Raw genomic sequence first — 21,759 nt, forward strand, 5'->3', positions numbered from 1 at the left:
CCGGAGCGGTTTTTCTTTTTTTGGTGAGTGCTATTTGGAAGCCTTAAAGGGACAGGGACCCCATTCCTGGGGAGGCAGGGTGGCAGGACTGGTGAGTGGGTGCCTGGGACTGGCACATGAGGACAGAGGAAATGGCGCGTTTTTCCCCTTTTTTTTCCCCTCTTTTTGGCGAGTGCTTTTTGGAAGCCTTAAAGGGACAGGGACCCCGGTGCTGGGGAGGCAGGGCGGTGGGACTAGTGAGAGGGTGCCTGGGACAGGCGCCTGAGGACAAAGAATATCCCGCATTTTTCCCCTTTTTTTCTCTCTTTTTCGCGAGTGCTTTTTGGAAGCCTTAAAGGGACAGGGACTCTGGTGCTACAGAGGCAGGGCGGCGGGACTGGTGAGCGGGTGCCTGGGACCGGCGCCTGAGGACAAAGAATATCGCGCGTTTTTCCCTGCGGGACCAGTGGGTGGGTGCTTTTTGGAAGCCTTGAAGGGACAGGGACCCTGGTGCTAGGGAGGCAGGGCAGCAGTACCAGCGAGTGGGTGCCTGAGACCGGGGCCTGAGGACAAAAAAAAAATCAAGTGTTTTTTCCTTATTTTTAAAAAAATTTTTTTTCTGTTCCCTCTCTCATTGTTGCTATTGTTGTTTTGGTTTGGAGAGTGCTTTTTGGAAGTCTTAAAGGGGCAGGACAGGTCACTTAGACCAGAGGCAGGGAATCTGGGGATCTCTGGGCACTCTAACCCCCTGGGCAGCAGGGAGCACAGAGGCCCATTACGGAGATAAATAGCCTCCAGGCCGCTCCCCCTCCAACGGGGTTCCACCATTTTGGAGGAGCAGCCCCAGCCAGGCCACGCCCACAGCAACAGCAGAGATAAACCCCATAGCAACTGGGCAGGAAGCAGAAGCCCTGTCTGCACACAGCTGCCCAGCACAAGCCACTAGAGGTTGCTATTCTCCCAGGTGAGGAAGGCCACAAACCAACAAGAAGGGAAGCTCTTCCAGTGGTCACTTGTACCAGCTCTGCACACTATCTCTATCACCATGAAAAGACAAAACTACAGGCAGACAAAGATCACAGAGACAACACCTGAGAAGGAGACAGACCTAACCAGTCCTCTTGAAAAAGAATTCAAAATAAAAATCATGAACATGCTGACAGAGATGCAGAGAAAAATGCAAGAGCAATGGGATGAGATGCAGAGAAAAATGCAAGAGCAGTGGGATGAAGTCCGGAGGGAGATGACAGATGTCAGGAAGGAGATCACAGAAGTGAAACAATCCCTGGAAGGATTTATAAGCAGAATGGATAAGATGCAAGAGGCCATTGAAGGAATAGAAGCCAGAGAACAGGAACGTATAGAAGCTGACATAGAGAGAGATAAAAGGATCTCCAGGAATGAAACAACACTAAGAGAACTATGTGACCAAGCCAAAAGGAATAATATTCGTATTACAGGGATACCAGAAGAAGAAGAAAGAGGAAAAGGGATAGAAAGTCTCTTTGAAGAAATAATTGCTGAAAACTTCCCCAAACTGGGGGAGGAAATAATCGAACAGACCATGGAATTACACAGAACCCCCAACAGAAAGGATCCAAGGAGGACAACACCAAGACACATAGTAATTAAAATGGCAAGGATCAAGGACAAGGAAAGAATTTTAAAGGCAGCTAGAGAGAAAAAGGTCACCTATAAAGGAAAACCAATCAGGCTAACATCAGACTTCTCAACAGAAACCCTACAGGCCAGAAGAGAATGGCATGATATACTTAATGCAATGAAACAGAAGGGCCTTGAACCAAGGATACTGTATCCAGCACGACTATCATTTAAATATGATGGCGGGATTAAACAATTCCCAGACAAGCAAAAGCTGAGGGAATTTGCTTCCCACAAACCACCTCTACAGGGCATCCTACAGGGACTGCTCTAGATGGGAGCACCCCTAAAAAGAGCACAGAACAAAACACACAACATATGAAGAATGGAGGAGGAGGAATAAGAAGGGAGAGAAGAAAAGAATCTCCAGACGGTGTATATAACAGCTCAATAAGCGAGCTAAGTTAGGCAGTAAGATACTAAAGAAGCTAACGTTGAACCTTTGGTAACCACGAATCTAAAGCCTGCAATGGCAATAAGTACATAACTCTCAATAGTCACCCTAAATGTAAATGGACTTAATGCACCAATCAAAAGACATAGAGTAATAGAATGGATAAAAAAGCAAGACCCATCTATATGCTGCTTACAAGAAACTCACCTTAAACCCAAAGATAAGCATAGACTAAAAGTCAAGGGATGGAAAAACATACTTCAGGCAAACAACAGTGAGAAGAAAGCAGGGGTTGCAGTACTAATATCAGACAAAATAGACTTCAAAACAAAGAAAGTAACAAGAGATAAAGAAGGACACTACATAATGATAAAGGGCTCAGTCCAACAAGAGGATATAACCATTCTAAATATATATGCACCCAATACAGGAGCACCAGCATATGTGAAGCAAATACTAACAGAACTAAAGAGGGAAAGAGACTGCAATGCATTCATTGTAGGAGACTTCAACACACCACTCACCCCGAAGGATAGATCCACCAGCCAGAAAATAAGTAAGGACACAGAGGCACTGAACAACACCCTAGAACAGATGGACCTAATAGACATCTATAGAACTCTACATCCAAAAGCAATAGGATATACATTCTTCTCAAGTGCACATGGAACATTCTCCAGAATAGACCACATACTAGCTCACAAAAGGAGCCTCAGTAAACTCCAAAATATTGAAATTCTACCAACCAATTTTTCAGACCACAAAGATATAAAAGTAGAAATAAATTCTACAAAGAAAACAAAAAGGCTCACAAACACATGGAGGCTTAACAACATGCTACTAAATAATCAATGGATCAATGAACAAATCAAAATAGAGATCAAGGAATATATAGAAACAAACGAAAACAACAACACTAAGCCCCAACTTCTGTGGGACGCAGCGAAAGCAGTCTTAAGAGGAAAGTATATAGCAATCCAGGCACACTTGAAGAAGGAAGAACAATCCCAAATGAATAGTCTAACATCACAATTATCAAAACTAGAAAAAGAAGAACAAATGAGGCCTAAAGTCAGCAGAAGGAGGGACATAATAAAGATCAGAGAAGAAATAAACAAAATTGAGAAGAATAATACAGTAGCAAAAATCAACGAAACCAAGAGCTGGTTCTTTGAAAAAATAAACAAAATAGAGAAGCCTCTAGCCCAACTTATTAAGAGAAAAAGAGAATCAACACAAATCAACACCATCAGAAATGAGAATGGAAAAATCACGACAGACTCCACAGAAATACAAAGAATTATTAAAGACTACTATGAAAACCTATATGCCAACAAGCTGGAAAACCTAGAAGAAATGGACAACTTCCTAGAAAAATACAACCTCCCAAGACTGACCAAGGAAGAAACACAAAAGTTAAACAAACCAATTACGAGCAAAGAAATTGAAACGGTAATCAAAAAACTACCCAAGAACAAAATCCCGGGGCCGGACGGATTTACCTCGGAATTTTATCACACACACAGAGAAGACATAATACCCATTCTCCTTAAAGTGTTCCAAAAAATAGAAGAGGAGGGAATACTCCCAAACTCATTCTATGAAGCCAACATCACCCTAATACCAAAACCAGGCAAAGACCCCATCAAAAAAGAAAATTACAGACCAATATCCCTGATGAATGTAGATGCAAAAATACTCAATAAAATATTAGCGAACAGAATTCAACAGTATATCAAAAGGATCATACACCATGACCAAGTGGGATTCATCCCAGGGATGCAAGGATGGTACAACATTCGAAAATCCATCAACATCATCCATCACATCAACAAAAAGAAAGACAAAAACCACATGATCATCTCCATAGATGCTGAAAAAGCATTTGACAAAATTCAACATCCATTCATGATAAAAACTCTCAGCAAAATGGGTATAGAGGGCAAGTACCTCAACATAATAAAGGCCATATATGATAAACCCACAGCCAGCATTATACTGAACAGCGAGAAGCTGAAAGCATTTCCTCTGAGATCAGGAACAAGACAGGGATGCCCACTCTCCCCACTGTTATTTAACATAGTACTGGAGGTCCTAGCCATGGCAATCAGACAAAACAAAGAAATACAAGGAATCCAGATTGGTAAAGAAGAAGTTAAACTGTCACTATTTGCAGATGATATGATACTGTACATAAAAAACCCTAAAGACTCCACTCCAAAACTACTAGAACTGATATCGGAATACAGCAAAGTTGCAGGATACAAAATTAACACACAGAAATCTGTAGCTTTCCTATACACTAACAGTGAATCAATAGAAAGAGAAATCAGGAAAACAATTCCATTCACCATTGCATCAAAAAGAATAAAATACCTAGGAATAAATCTAACCAAAGAAGTGAAAGACTTATACTCTGAAAACTACAAGTCACTCTTAAGAGAAATTAAAGGGGACACTAATAAATGGAAACTCATCCCATGCTCATGGCTAGGAAGAATTAATATCGTCAAAATGGCCATCCTGCCCAAAGCAATATACAGATTCGATGCAATCCCTCTCAAATTACCAGCAACATTCTTCAATGAATTGGAACAAATAATTCAAAAATTCACATGGAAACACCAAAGACCCCGAATAGCCAAAGCAATCCTGAAAAAGAAGAATAAAGTAGGGGGGATCTCACTCCCCAACTTCAAGCTCTACTACAAAGCCATAGTAATCAAGACAATTTGGTACTGACACAAGAACAGAGCCACAGACCAGTGGAACAGATTAGAGACTCCAGACATTAACCCAAACATATATGGTCAATTAATATTTGATAAAGGAGCCATGGACATACAATGGCAAAATGACAGTCTCTTCAACAGATGGTGCTGGCAAAACTGGACAGCTACATGTAGGAGAATGAAACTTGACCATTGTCTAACCCCATATACAAAGGTAAACTCAAAATGGATCAAAGACCTAAATGTAAGTCATGAAAGCATTAAACTCTTGGAAAAAAACATAGGCAAAAACCTCTTAGACATAAACATGAGTGACCTCTTCTTGAACATATCTCCCCAGGCAAGGAAAACAACAGCAAAAATGAGCAAGTGGGACTACATTAAGCTGAAAAGCTTCTGTACAGCGAAAGACACCATCAATAGAACAAAAAGGAACCCTACAGTATGGGAGAATATATTTGAAAATGACACATCCGATAAAGGCTTGACGTCCAGAATATATAAAGAGCTCACACGCCTCAACAAACAAAAAACAAATAACCCAATTAAAAAATGGGCAGAGGAACTGAACAGACAGTTCTCTAAAAAAGAAATACAGATGGCCAACAGACACATGAAAAGATGCTCCACATCGCTAATTATCAGAGAAATGCAAATTAAAACTACAATGAGGTATCACCTCACACCAGTAAGGATAGCTGCCATCCAAAAGACAAACAACAACAAATGTTGGCGAGGCTGTGGAGAAAGGGGAACCCTCCTACACTGCTGCTGGGAATGTAAATTAGTTCAACCATTGTGGAAAGCAGTATGGAGGTTCATCAAAATGCTCAAAACAGACCTACCATTTGACCCAGGAATTCCACTCCTAGGAATTTACCCTAAGAACGCAGCAATCAACTTTGAGAAAGACAGATGCACCCCTATGTTTATTACAGCACTATTTACAATAGCCAAGAATTGGAAGCAACCTAAATGTCCATCAGTAGATGAATGGATAAAGAAAATGTGGTACATATACACAATGGAGTACTACTCAGCCATAAGAAGTGGAAAAATCCAACCATTTGCAGCAACATGGATGGAGCTGGAGAGTATTATGCTCAGTGAAATAAGCCAAGCGGAGAAAGAGAAATACCAAATGATTTCACTCATCTGAGGAGTATAGGAACAAAGGAAAAACTGAAGGAACAAAACAGCGGCGGAATTACAGAACCCAAAAATGGACTAACAGGTACCAAAGGGAAAGGAACTGGGGAGGATGGGTGGGCAGGGGGGGATAAGGGGGGGTGAAGAAGAAGGGGGGCATTAAGATTAGCATGCATGGGGGGGAGGGAGAAAGGGGAGGGTGGGCTGCACAACACAGAGAGGACAAGTAGTGACTCGACAACATTTTGCTAAGCTGATGGACAGTAACCGTAGTGTGGTTGTTAGGTGGGACCTGATATAGGGGAGAGCATAGTAAACATAGTATTCTTCATGTAAGTATAGATTAAAAATTAAAAAAAAAAAGAAAGAAAGAAAGAAAAGGGGGATTACTCCTTGATAGGATAAAACTATTGGTAAATCAAAGATCAACGCATGCTTTAAATATCCTTAATGTTGATCACTTAAAGGGTGTCAGATGATCAGCTATGGAGGTACTCTTTTCTGATAATATTCCTTTCTCTTAATTAAAAAAAAAAAAAAAAGCAGTTACTGTGTGCTGACCTCCAATGAGTTCTGCACAGTGGTATAGAGGGCATGTCAAAGTGTGGGCAAAGGGTCTGTTTGTTTCTATGCAGAAGATCAAGGCCTAGCTTGGATACCCAGAAAATGAACTAAGGTACGATATGAGGAGGAGCTTCCAGCATCAGCATTCTCTGGAGGACTCGTGCCGGGGGATGAGCATCAAAAAGCCTCCACAGGGATCCGGGCGATGCTGCGGTTGTGGCTGCATCCAGCCCACCGTCTCCTGGACTTGCCATTGGAATGAGGAGGGAGATGTCTAGGCTGGCATGTGCATACAGTGAGACAACGAATTTGACCGGATCTGTACTGTTGGAACTCAACTAGGAGTTGGGAGGGGTGCAAGGCGTAGCACTCCAAAATCTCATGACTATAGACTATCTATGGTTAAAAGAACATATGGGATGTGAACAGATCCCAGAAATGGGCTGCTTTAATTTGTCTGATTTCTCTCAGACTGTTCAAGTACAGTTGGACAATATCCATCATATCATAGACAAATTTTCACAAATGCCTAGGGTGCCTAAATGGTTTTCTTGGCTTCACTGGAGAGGGATGGTAATTATAGATTTGCTTTGTTTATGTCACCGTATTCCTATTATGTTAGTATGTGTGTGCAAATTAGTTAGTAGTTTAAAACCTATACATACTTAAGGTACTCTACAAGAAGATATGTCAAAGAAATAATCAATCCTCCCATGTTTCCTTCCATATGCTACATCTGTAGCTTTTCTTCTTTCTTCCTAATTACAACCCTTAAATAGAATTCGTGCCTCATATCGAATTTACCGAGTCTCATAATTCCTCCAGGTGGTAAAGATACCTCGAGACAAGTGCTGGGCATAGAAGCCACAGGGCATAAATCTGCAAAGAAGTAAAAAGCTAACCTTTTCAAACAATATGGCTTCTCTCTCACTTACCAACTTTACATTTCCCTGTATGGCCCCGGAAGATGGCTGGTTAGCCAGAGACGGGTAAGATTCCTCAAGGGAGGAACAACCTAAGACAGGCACAGTCGCATGGGGGCCATCAGGTGAGAATTTGGGGATCAACAGAGGTGAGGCTCAGAACCTCACCCACCCTGCTTTGAGAGAAATCTTCTGCATCCGTGGATGTCTTGCTGCCCTTGTCTAGCCTGGATTAATACTTAGTCCATAGGCACACACCTGATCATCTGATCATCTACATTTGCCCTCTTATAGCACTAAACTATGTTTTCTACCTTTATCTTGCATCTACCTACCACTTCAGCATTTTATTAAAAATAAAAATAATAATAATAATAGAGGGAGAAATGTGGGATCAACATATAAATCAAGTACAAAAATCAAACGAATATTCATATTTGACCTGATTGTTTATAGGTCATAATGCGTGATCAAAACGAAAAGTTTCTGTGATGTAAGAATTTATTCACTATGTAAGAATTCGTTCACCATGTAAGAACTTGTTCGTTATGCTTCAGAAGATTGGAGACTGACGAGAATTAGGCTTGAGATGGATTAATGATTGTACATTGAGCATTGACCCCCCTATACTGAATTTTATTGTTGTTAACAACCATTTGACCAATAAATATGAGAGATGCCCTCTCAAAAAAATAATAAATAAATAAATAAATAAATAAATAAATAACCCTTACCTTGCAAGCATTACACTCAAAATGGAACTTAGAGCTGAATGCAATAGTAAAAACTATTAAATTCTATAAGAATTTAATCTTTGTGACATTAGATTAGCAAAGATTTCCTAAATAAGACATCAAAAGTGCAAACTATTTTAGAAATTGAAACACTGGGTTAATTGAGATTAAAAACTTTTGCTCAATGGAAGACACAATTCAGGAAACAAAGAGGCAAGCCATAGACTGGGATAAAATTTTTACAAAATTTATCCAACAGAGGGCTTCCATACAGACTCTAAAAATAATTCTTTTAACTCAATTATAAGACAAATGTGACCTAATGAAAAAGCGGGTAAAAGATTTGAACAGAAGGAAGATATACAAATCAAAGAAAGATATACAAATGGCCAGTAGGCCCATGAAAAGATGCTCAAATCATTAGTCATTAGAGAACTGCAAATTAAGTGTATCACTACATGCCAACAAGAACACTAAAGTTAAAATGACTTACAATGCTGAGTTTTGGCAAGGATGTGGAGCAATTAGAGCTCTCATGTATTGATGGTGGAAATGCAAAATGGCACAGCCCCCTTATAAAATCACATGGTACTACTTCACAATGCTAAACATACATTTATCATATGACTCAGCAATTGTGCTCTGAGGTATTTACCCAAGAGACATAAAAACATATGTCTGCACACAAGTATGTACACAGCTGTTCTCAGCAGCATTATTCATAACAACTCAAACCTGGAAGCAACCCAAAGGTTCAACTGGTGAGTGAACACACTGTGGTGCAACCATACCACAGATTAATACTTACATAACAATGAATGAAACAGTGATAAAGCACAGACTGATCTCAGAAACATCACGTTAAGTGAGAGAAGTGAAGCACAAAAGAGTTCATACTCTTCAATTCTAATTGTATGAAATTCTAGAAAAGGCAAAACTAGAACGGCATAAAGAAGGCTGGTGGTCACCTGGGCATGGCAGGTGGGTGAGAGGAGAAGGAGCAAAAGGAATGAAAAAATTTTGGGGTGAGAGGACTGTTTTCTATCTTGATTGTAGTGGTGGTTACATGACTCTATACCAAATATACTGTCAAATTCACTAACCTGAATACTTAAAACTAGTGAATTTTATTGTATGTAAATAACACTTTAACAAACAAGAGAGAAAAAGAACTTTTCATTAAAAAGTGATCTGAAGTAATAAAGGCCATAATATATGACAAACCCACAGCCAACATCATACTTAACAGTGAGAAGCTGAAAGCTTTTCTCTTAAGATTGGGAACAAGACAAGGATGCCCACTCTCCCCATTTTTATTCAACATAGTTCTGGAGGTCCTAGCCACAGCAATCAGACAACACAAAGAAATAAAAGGCATCCATATTGGCAAGGAAGAAGTTAAACTGTGACTGTTTGCAGATGACATGATATTGTACATAAAAAACCCTAAAGAACCCACTCCAATACTACTAGAACTAATATCTGAATTCAGCACAGTCACAGGATACAAAATTACTACACAAAAATCTGTTGCATTCCTATACACTAATGATGAACTAGCAGAAAGAGAAATCAGGAAAACAATTCCATTCACAATTGCATCAAAAAGAATAAAATACCTAGGAATAAACAAAATGAAGGAAGTGAAAGACCTATACTCTGAAAACTACAAGATACTCATGAGAGAAATTAAAGAAGATAGCAATAAATGGAAACACATCTCATGCTCATGGATAGGAAGAATTAATATTGTCAAAATGGCCATCCTGCCAAAAGCAATCTACAGACTCAAAGCAATCCCTATCAAAATACCTACAGCATTCTTCAATGAACTAGAGCAAATAGTTCTAAAATTCATATGGAATCTCAAAAGATCCTGAATAACCAAAGCAATCCTGAGAAGGCAGATTACGCTCCCCGACTTTGAGCTCTACTACAAAGCCACAGTAATCAAGACAATTTGGTACTAGCATAAGAACAGACTCATAAATCAATGGAACAGAATAGAGAGCCCAGATATAAACCCAAGCATATAAGATCAATTAATATATGATAAAGGAGCCATGGACATACAATGGGAAAATGACAGCCTCTTCAACAGCTGGTGTTGGCAAAACTGGACAGTTACATGTAAGAGAATGAAACTGGATTATTGTCTAACCCCAAACACAAAAGTAAACTCAAAATGGATCAAAGACCTGAATGTAAGTCATGAAAGCATAAGACTGTTAGAAGAAAACACAGGCAAAACTCTCTTGAATATAAACATGAGCAAGATTTTCATGAACATATTTCCCTGGGCAAGGGAAACAAAAGCAAAAATGAACAAGTGGGACTATATCAAACTAAAAAGCTTCTGTACAGCAAAGGACACTATCGGCAGAAAAAAAAGGCATCCTACAGTATGGGAGAATATATTCATATATGACAGATCTGATAAAGGGTCGGCACCCAAAATATATGAAGAGCTCGTGTGCCTCAACAACCAAAAAGCAAATAACCCGATTAAAAAATGGGCAGAGGATCTGAACAGACACTTCTCCAAAAAAGAAATTCAGATGACCAACAGGCACATGAAAAGATGCTCCACATCACTAATCATCAGAGAAATGCAAATCAAAACCACAATGAGATATCACTTCATACCAGTAAGGATGGCCAACATCTGAAAGACAAACAACAACAAATGTTGAGGAGGCTGTGGAGAAAGGGGAACCCTCCTACACTGCTGGTGGGAATGTAAATTAGTTCAACCATTGTGGAAAGCAGTATGGAGGTTCCTCAAAAACTAAAAATAGAAATACCATTTGATCTGGAATTCCACTCCTAGGAATTTACCCTAAGAAAACAGGATCACAGATTCAAAAAGATATAGGCACCCCTATGTTTACTGCAGCTCTATTCATAACAGCCAAGAAATGGAAGCAGCGTAAGTGTCCATCAGTAGATGAATGGATAAAGAAGATGTGGTACATATACATAGTGGAATACTATTCAGCCATAAGAAAGAAACAAATCCTACCATTTGCAACAACATGGATGGAACTAGAGGGTATTATGCTCAGTGAAATAAGTCAGAGAAGGACAAATACCAAATGATTTCCCTTATTTGTAGAGTATAACAACGAAGCAAAACGGAAGGAAAAAAACAGCAGCAGACTCACAGACTCCAAGAAGGGACTAGTGGTTACCAAAGGGGAGGGGGAGGGGAGAGTAGGTGGGGAGGGAGGGAGAAGGGGACTGAGGGGTATTATGATTAGTGCACATGGTGTCGGGGGGTCATGGGGAGGACAGTGTAGCACAGAGAAGACAAGTAGTGACTCTGTGGCATCTTACTATACTGATGGACAGTGACTTCAACGGGGTAGAGTGGGGACTTAATAATATGGGTGAATGTAATAACCACATTGTTTCTCATGTGAAACCTTTACAAGAGTGCATATCGATGATACCTTAATAAAAAAATTGGAAAGAAAAGTGATGTGATGATTTAGAAAGATCTAAACATTTCTAGACACATAAATCATTTTACATTTTATGAAAGGGGTGAGATTTTAGGAGACTAAAAACAACCTTTGGAGACAAAAATTGGTATCTTGAAAATGTTCCCAAGTAACATAAACTAACATGAGAAGACTTTTTGATTATAAGCTATGCTGTTGTTTACAATGAATAAATCCAAAATCACATGCATTGATTTTACCAAATTCCTTTCCAGAGGTTATCATCAAAATAAAAGAGAAATACCTATACAATCAGCTCCAAAGAGGAAGGAATACTGGACATGTCTATTTAAAAAACTCAGTTTAGAGAGAGTATCAAAATTGATTCAAGATTTTCCATCACTTGACAGGAAAACAATGTGAAGACCCTGTGGGAGAAGGTTCTGTGCTGGAACTGACAAAATAATCTAATAGTAATCATCTCAAATGTAAAAGCATGGGTGTTTTTCATGGTAACCTTTCCTATCTCCATTCCTTCTTCCTTTGACCAGCAGCACCACTGAACCAGCTTAATATAATTAAAAGTATTGTTTAAACTTTCTCAGAGACATTCTTCACATCATTTTCTTGCACATGATAATGCCAGAAATACAAGACAATAAACACAAGTTTGTTGAAATCAGAGGTTAGAGATGCATTTTTAACTCATCGTGAGTTCAAGTTAAGTATCCTGATGATCAGTGTAGCCTTGGCTGAATTCTTCCGATCAGGAAGAAGGTCGATGCTGCCAATGGGATAGAGTTTTCCTGGTTATCGGTCAGCCCATCACATTCACAGCAAAGGCTGCAGAAGTAGTTGTTGATATGTGTCCTTTGGCACCTCTGGGTACTTCAAAAACTTAATGAATCTGGGTTTCCCTCCAGAATCATGTCTGCATTGATGATAAGCAGGGCCTCATCTTAGTGCTGTAGTCAAGGGAAAATCTTTATATGTGAGTGGATGTATGTATGTGCCTTGTGGTTGAAACAGGCATGGATGAAAGCCTTGAAAGGCACAGTGGAAGGCAGTGGACCCACCAGACCAGGAACAGAACACCTGGCCTCTAGCCCCACTTCTATCACCCATCAGTTGTGCAATCTCAATGTCAGCTGCTTCATTGAAAATGGGAAGCCAGGTTCTCCACCACTGCAGAGATTGTGTCAAGAAACTTGTAAGGCAGTACACACTGAAAGCATCCTGATAATCACAGCACTGTACAGTGTTTTATAGCATTGTTTTTATATTATTATTTTGATAAAACTGAATTTTGAAACAATTATTGATAGAATGCAGATAAAATATCAGACATTATGCTAAGCACTGGGGATTAAAAAGAATAATGTACAATTCCTGAACTAAAAGACAGGAATGAAAGTCAGGACTTAAAGGAATAAGATTTTCCTAGGAAAAGAAGGAATCTAACAGTGAAAGAAGAGATATAGTTGGGAGAAACTAAATATGCTTATGCAAAGTTACCTCTTAAGAGCATAGACACTAAGGCTAGAGTGTCTGAATTTGAATTTTGTCTCCACTACTTATCAACTTGCATTCTTGGCAAATTACTTAAGTACTCAATGATACCTTGATACCAAATTTCAGTACCTTATATAGCAAGCATTTATTTGTCACTCATCTTACATGTTGGCCGCAGCCTTGCTCTATGTGTCTTCATTCTGGGGTCTGGGCTGAAGGAGCAGCTTCTATTTGGCACATGCTTTTCTCATGGCAAAGGAAACAAAGCAATGGTGGAATCATGCTATGGCTCTTAAAATGACTCTTGTGAAGCATTCATCACTTCGGTTGGTTATTTGAATGGTTAATGTAAGCCAGAGTAAAGCCTGGTGTTAACAGAGCACGTATTAGCCCTGTGAGGAGGCCCCTGCAGAGAGTGGCAGCAAATATTTTGAACAAAAATATTTGAACAAATAACATTATCTACTACGAGTGCTTGGTACATAATAAATGCCATGTGTTTTTTAAAGAAAAACAAGTGGCTGCACAATGGTACAGAATCCTGAGACAGGGCGGGACATTCTGGAATAGCCAAACACTCAGCGTCACTGAAGACCATGGTACAGGAGTGAGAGTGGTACACGGCAGAGGCCAGATTCTGAAAGGCTTTGAAAAGAGAATATACTTTTGCCTTTAGGTAAAAGATAATATATTTATTTTATAGCTATATTTTATATTAGCTATATTATACCTATATTTTATGAGGCACTTCTGTGACAGTTTTATCAAGACATGGTCTAGTTTCAGTAGATTCTTCACTGAACATTTCAAAATCAAAGTCTATTAGCCCCTCCTCCCCGTGTAGTATTTGTCTAATAAGACATTCCCTGTCAGAGCTGGACCGAGTTGCAATTGCTACGATCGGGCAGAGGTCAGAGGGCTGCTTCCAGTAGGTCCAGGCTACCTGAGGTCAGGACAGGGAAGGTGGCATAGAGAGGAAGAGGGGAAAAAGGGAGGAAGACGGTATGAGTCAATTAATATGGGAGAGAATGTGTGTGTGATGTGTAATGGACTGACAGGCACTCAGTGCAGTGTTGGGATTATAAATACTATGTCCGCTAAAAGGTGAATACGCCCTTTGACTATGGATGCTTCCTAAGGACCTCCTATCATCTTCTACTTCCATATGTGGTCCTTGCACAAGCTCAGTCAACCGCACAGCTCTAACCAGCCTTGACTTCCCTCTGCAGCTTCTGTCCTCATTTCCAATGAACTGCTAAGGAAAATTATCTCAATCCTTAAGATTCAACTGAAAACCTTGGGCATCAGATGAGTTATCTGACCTGCTACAATGTACCCCTCCTTGGTCAATCTGGAGAAGAAATCTAAGAGAAGAAAGAATAAGGAAGAGAGGCAAAGGAAGCATGAAGAGAAGAGAGAGACATGAACAGCCCAGGGGGGCACAGAGGACCGAACCCACCATTCTCAGTCACCCGAGAAGCAGCTCGGCTACCAAACATACTCTAAAGAGGTTTAGATTGCCACAGATTATCCTATTCCATAAACTTTCCCTGTTATGCTATTCTATGACTTGGCAAGCAAATTAACACAAGGTTATATTCAATGCTCTGTCTTCTACAGTTACTGTGAGACAATGTTTTGTGTTTCATCTTTAAAACTGCTGGGGAGGAATGAGAGGATAGCAAATCACAGCCCAGAAGTGAGCCATCCTGACTCCTTCAAGACTGCTTACTTTTCCCTTCCCCCTTTCTAGGATTTACAAACCCTAGTAAGATTCTATAATCATGTACCATTGTGAAGTTTTGTTTGAAAAACTTTAAAGATCCCCATTGCCTACAGAAAAAAATACAAACTTAGACCATATTCAAAGTCCTAAATAATCTGATGTCAACCTATGTTGCTCATCTTGCTATTGGGTAGGACAGATTTTTCTTTCACACTCAGGTTGCTGATAGCAACATAATCAAAATCTGATATACTGTACAGAACAGGTAATAAATACAGGAAATGGGTAGATCATGAAGGGATATGGTGAAGGGGAGAAGCCTAGTGTCTGAGAAATATAGGCCTGTGTGTTAATTTGCCCTGAAGCACCTTGAAAGAGGGCCAAATAATGATAAATATGTGAATCATAAAGAGATAAAATTGGCAAAAGCAGGCTCTTTCTGTTTTAATCATGCCCAAATCAGCCCAAGCCTGAGATTTCAGGTTTTGAGAATTAGAGTGTATCTCAGTGGTAATGACTACTATGATTCATAAAACGGCCAAAAATGAAGAAGTGCAAGGATACGGATTGCCCAAAGTCTCTCTGCAGAACGACAAAAAGAACTTAAAGTTCAAACATTTTAAGGGGGTTAAAGTAGTATTAATGTGCAACAAGACCAGTGGAAATGTGAATATGTAAAGAATGGCCTCAATTTTTGAAGGTCTCTCAACAAAGACATTAAGAACAGTTAAACATGATGGTGAGAATATGACAGAAGTGGGAGTATACTAACATTTTTGAAGTTCTTGCTTAAACTGAAATATTTCACTTGGCTATTATAGCCAAGCTTTCCAATTACACTTACAACCTTTCATGAAAATAGATGAATTTTCAATATTAAATATTGGCATTAAAAACCAGAATTGCCAAAGGAGGAACAATAAACATAAAAACACATTCACTGATACATGTGAATAATCTCAAAGTAATCTTCGAGCAAAACTGAATGCCCCTTACCCTTTCTGGGCAGCATCTGGAATCTCTGACTGATCACAAAATGGAACTGAAGAGTGACAGCTGTCCTCAGCAAACTAACTTGCTATTGCTCCTGGGGAAAGCTCAACACTTTTCCCTGCCTCACCCAGGAAAAAAAGCTTAGTCCTAACTCTTTTCTGTGACACCACTTAAGACCAAAAGCAGACTTCCAACTAATAAAATACAGCACTGATGTAACTTACCAACTTCCTCCTCTTTTAATCAGTGGGATATTTTATCAGAAACATTCATAATCACACAAGAAGAGGTGACATAAAGAAAGATAAAACCTAGCCTCACCAAAGTCCTTCAATAACTAAATGCAATAAACTCAAAGTTGGCAGCTTTTCAGGGAAGCATGAGTAAAGTCTGTGGTTTCTATGACAGCAGGTAACACATGACTCAAGTTTTACACAGATGTCTTTTTTTAAAAAAGCTTTCTCTTAAAAAACACAGTTGCCAGAATGAAATAAAATTACTTCCTTAACATACATAGTATGTTAGGACAACTATTCCTTTCAACACTAAAAGATAAAATTTCACCAAACAGGTTTTCTAATATTCCCCCCTGAACAATGAATACCATCTGTGCATTTCTTTTTGGTAGTAAGAGTTTTATTTTCCTTTTAGAATTTTATTTAGCATAAAAACCAACAAAAAAAAAAAGGGAAGTCCCTTGATATATATGGAGAGAGGAGAAGTCACATTGAGCAAGAGACATCTGGGACAAGCCGTGGCTTTGTGAATCTCAGACTCTGATCCTGTAATTAGTGGGGTGTGAACCAGACATTCACAAATAATTTTAATATCCTCATTTATTCTTATCTAAAGTATACCATAGTAAATTAAATATTTCATAACAAAAATGTGGTTTTCTGGAAAAAGTCAGAAATAAAATATTCATTAAGTTCAAAACATGCACCAATATTTATGGTTTAGCATGAAGGAAAACTGGCTCCAATTATCAATGATATTAATCATTTTAAGTAAACATCTTATCATCCAATTATGGCAGAATAATAAAGAACAAGGCTGATATGAAGATTTATCAGATCTATGTTCATGGCAGGAGAGCAGTAACACTGGCTGAATTAATCACTGTAAAAAGTGAAAATTCAGTTGGCTCATAAGTGTTTATTAATAGAGGGATAATTTAAATGCTAAATCCATCTAGGAATTATATTCTAAATACTGTGCAATTTGATTCACTCTTCTGAAACAAGGGATTTTTATGTTAAAAATGTGTTAAACTCCTGATTCTTTAAAATAAAATTAAAAGAAATAACTCACTACTTATTAAACACATATACTGGAAAAGACTGTGACCACAACTTGCATATTTTAGACTTTAAAACGACTACAAAGAGATGAAAAATGCAATCTCTAATTGTAGAGCACTAAATGTCACAAAATGAAACTTTCTGAGGTGATAGGAAGCACTTAATTTGAAACCAGGAGTCTGAAAAAGAAGAAAATTAGAAATCTTAAAACAAATGAGTCCCATAATGAGTTATCAACGAAGGGTTTGGATAATGACAAAAAAAAGTCCATCAATAATAAACTAACACAATGAAACAGTGTACAATAATGTACTTCTCAAATTCTTGAATGCTTTAGGAAAATATCCAAAGAAGGACTCGAGACCACCATTGCTAAGAGAAACAAAATACATCACGAAAGAAAGAGTTAATTCTCATGCTCTCATGAAAGCAGTGAGCTATTTATTGTTCATAGGCAGGTTAAATAGCCGTCAGTTGAGTCGGTAGTTCAAGTGGGGTGAAAGCAGACTAGGAAGAGCCTGGCAATGGTGTTCCAGAGAACCAGTCTGACCCTAAGTGACCACCAGTCCTGAGAACACCAGGTGGCTCAGAGGTTTGAAGACCTCACAATGGAGTCAGCTCGATGGTCCCGAAGAGAATCATGTATCTGGGTATCTGAGAAAAATACTTGAGAGAGGGGGCAACAAAACGACTTGAATCCCTAGAATTTTGGCTGGAAGTTGTGGGGAATGAAGGATTAAACTGTACATGAAAAGAACAAACACGGAAAAGGAATAATATAGAGAGCATAAAAGAAGGAGAGAAGTGAGCAGGCTAAAGTCATGACACAGTGGGCCGAAATACCAGTTCACCCAGGGAACGAGAATAGTGATAACTTACTCAAAAGTCTGCAGCGGCATGCATGATTATTTCCAAATCCTTTCGTTGTGATGTTAAACATACTACTATGAATTCACTCTGTAATTTTCTTAGTCTTTTCCAAGAAAGAAATGAAAACTACATTCTATACACACTAGTTATAAACTTATTTTTATAAAAATTTGGGAGCTCAAATTTAAGTCATGGATGAAAAATAAAGCTCAATTTCATGCTCTAGATTTCTTTTCAAAAAGCTCATAATTGGAGTTAAAGACAAATGCTTAGTAAGGTAAAAAAATGATAATAATCAAGGGCAGCAAGGGGATGGGTGAGAAGAGGACATTCCAGCCTCCGGAACGAGGACGCCACTCACATCCTCAGCTCATTCTCCTCTTTCCTCTCCGGCCACACAGCCTGGTGAGTCTTCTGTCAGTTCCAAACCACCTGACTTTCCATTTAGCCTTATTTTTTTTCCCCTTGCATGATAATGTCTTTTTACAAAACAAGCAGAACATCTCTCATTATTTTTCAACTTCTTCATTTTCTTTTTGTCACTTTTTTTCCTACTATGAGTGTGAGTACAAATGTAACTTAAAAATAACACTGACCAGAAACTCTACTAAAACTTTACTAAAACATCTACTAAAACTTACCCTGAAAACAGACAAACTGACCTCCTTCATCTCAGTTATCCCTGTAACTGGACCTTTTTCATCACTAAGTAACACAGAGACAGACTGGACATTAAGAGAGAGGAGGAGACAACTGAATACAACCTATAATCTAAATATGACATTTCTCCTAAAGTATCTTCAGAAAGGGGAGAGACTGGCGAAGAAGGAAAATCACACTTACAAGTCCACTTATGGCTACAATCCAGATGTAGGAACCAGAGGTGAAAAGCTATAAAAGAAAAAAAAAGCAACTAAAAATGAAATTCAACTGCCAGTCACGCATCCTTATTTTTACGTAATTATAGTCAAAACTAATTATGTTAAGTATTATGTCTTAATATAAGCAAAGAAAAATTAATAAATATCAATTCTGTTATTTAAAAGAAAATAATATATTAATTTTTCTTTTTTTAAACAAAGGCCTCATCCTTTCTATAGCCTAAAACAGATAACAGATTGGTTGAGCCTGGCCCACTGCCATGCAAAGAAAAATAGGGGAAATTCAAGCATATTCTTACTGGACACTAACTGCTTTAAACAAAGTTAAATACCACATATAAAGAAATTATTAGAATTAACAACATAAAAATATGTAGTCATCATCCAATGCTTAGTGTCAAGTAATGACATATAATATTAGTTTACATAATTCTCTCATTTTCATTTCTCATCTTTGTTACTCTAAATTTAGACAAGGCTTTTCTGCAAGCATGTCAGTCCATCTCCAATGCTAGTCTGCTTAACTGAGTATTCTCATTCCAGTTCACCAAAGTAACAAACAAAGTAAAGATACAAACATTATTTAATGGCAAAAGCAATTAAAATTAGGTCATATGAAGTCTCTCCCTTTGTTTTCTGTACCATTTACATTAGAAAATTGTGCCTAGGGTAAAAAAAAAAAAAAGTCCTAAGACATCTCAAAGTGTTCCTGCAAGGAAGAAAACATTTGTAGTCTGGTGCTTGTTCATATTTAGATCTTTAGTTCATATTTAGAATTTAGTTTAAGTACTTCTGCTTGTAGAGAAAGCAGCAGGATACCCAGGTGTGTTGCTGACATTGTGCTAGATGAAAGCCTTAAAGTTCTGCACATTTATCAAGGATACACAGGAAAAATAAGATACACAGAAAGAAGACAGAGACGAGGTAAGTGCAGGTAAAAAGGAGGCCAATAAAATATTTTTCTGTAATCATCTAAAAATCTAAATAATAATAAAATAGCTAACACTTTCAAAGCACTTAATGTGTGTACTACATGCCAAGCAGAGATCTTAATGCTTTTCCTATACTAAATTTACTGAAACCTCCTAATAACCCTATGAGGTATGTTCTATTATTAACTCTATTTTACACATAAGAAAACTGAGAGGTTATGTAATTTCTCAAGGTCAAGAGCTGGTGGGTGGTGGTGCTGGGAGTACACTCAAGTGGTCCAGATCCACAGCCCGTGCTTGTGACCTCTCCATGCAACAGTGTCTCCTGCCCATGTAAGAAGAGTGTATCATTCATCTTGTCAGTGAATAATTACTTCCTTTGGACTCTTAAGCCCCTCAACTTATTGTGTGTGTGGTCCCAATTGAGTCCGCTCATGTTTTTTTTTGACAGTATGTGTGTTTCCTCACTGCAGGGCTCCCTGAGCACTGTTGCTACATCTCATACTGTATTTTATCCTTTAGAGCCCCTAACACAAGGCATTACATGGCTGACTTTCAAACCATCTGATACTTACATGACCCTTCACAAACATTTTTGCTCTTCTGATAATGATTAAAGTCATTCATTTATCACTCATTCATTCATTCATTCATCAAATGTCCCTGGCTTCAGGAAATTGTTGTGCAGGAAACAGAATGGCACAGAAACATGTGCAAAGGTCCACAGGGGAAAGAAGAAAGGAAAAAACAGAGACTTTGAGAATAAGGGGTTCACTCCCACTTCAAGGAGGGGACGAGTGGGAGTTGATACTGGATCGGCAAGAAGAGCCTTGGATGGCATTTATGCTAAGGACTTCAGATTTTATCAAGAAAACAGTGAGGTATCTCCACTTCTGCTTTCTAATATCAACTTCTACCTCACCAAAAAAAACCCCCCACAAAACAAAACAAAAAACAAAAGCAAAAAAAAAATTCATAATCTCAGAAAAACCAATGGTGGTAGCTATAGAGACATTAATGATTAATTAACAATAGCAACCCAAACCAAATGGTTTAGTTCTTATCTGTTCAGATTGCCCTAAACAACCAATACTATTAATCCCTAATCCTTCAAATACTGTAAAATAGATAATATCATCTCTATTTTACATATGGGCAAATGGGGCTCAGAAAAGGTGACAGATGAAGGAAATAATTACCAGAGCAAGCGATTGAAGTCTGCTTGCCTCCAAAGACTTCCCACAATGCTCCACTGAATTCCTACTCTGTAATTAATAAAATAATGTTTTTCACCTCAATGATGCTATATAACTTTAGAGATAGAAGGAACTACAGGGTCAACATGAGGTTCAGAGGGCTTCTGTAAACCTGACCCAAGTCATGTTAGAACTAGAATTGGGTCTCCTGCCCCAGGTCCATGCGTTCTGCCTTCTGTTGTAACATCCTTTAAAAAAGCAAATGCCATAGCAAATCATAGTAATAAGAATAAACTGCAGAAATGGGCTATTTGGTTATATGAATTATTAGGAAGGATAAGGGAGAGTACAGCAATACGTAAGTTGAGAGATGGAGAATAAACATACTTCGTGAGAAAGCGTTGTAAAAGTAGCAAGGAAACATAACCCCAGATAAGCCACTGATAACACGTGACAGACTAGAGAAGGTAGAGGAAGTGCTAAAGGTTAAAAGGGGAGGGAGGAGGGCATTTTACAGAGACGCTAGTATCCGGTCTGATGTGTGCGGGATAAGGAATGTTATGAGTATTAACAGTGGATCAAAAGGCCAAGCTACACATGGTGCCACAGGAAACAGCACAACAGAGGCTGACATCAAAAGCTGCGGGAGTGCAAGGAAAGTGACAAGGGTTAAAGGCAAAACTGAAAATTGTATGTGCCTTCTGTCACCTGGCCTGGACGCCAGGAGAACGGTCAACATTCACTGAATATTGGTGAAGATGACCTTTC

At 38.6% G+C, this 21,759-nt stretch overlaps 1 protein-coding gene across 4 annotated transcripts in view; it reads right to left on the reverse strand.

Moving 5' to 3' along the window:
- The window catches only part of UBAC2 (UBA domain containing 2), a 158,067-nt gene that overhangs the window by 49,286 nt on the left and 87,022 nt on the right, over nucleotides 1-21,759 (reverse strand). For 3 of the 4 annotated variants that reach the window (XM_037024875.2, XM_037024878.2, XM_037024876.2), the window contains one exon: nucleotides 18,826-18,873. The exons of the other annotated variant lie outside the window; for it this stretch is intronic. In XM_037024875.2, the coding sequence (XP_036880770.2) occupies nucleotides 18,826-18,873 (48 nt within the window). The remainder of the gene's footprint in view (nucleotides 1-18,825; nucleotides 18,874-21,759) is intronic. 4 annotated transcript variants of the gene reach the window in all.

Source organism: Manis javanica, chromosome 9, assembly GCF_040802235.1.
Source record: "Manis javanica isolate MJ-LG chromosome 9, MJ_LKY, whole genome shotgun sequence".
NCBI lineage: Eukaryota > Metazoa > Chordata > Mammalia > Pholidota > Manidae > Manis > Manis javanica.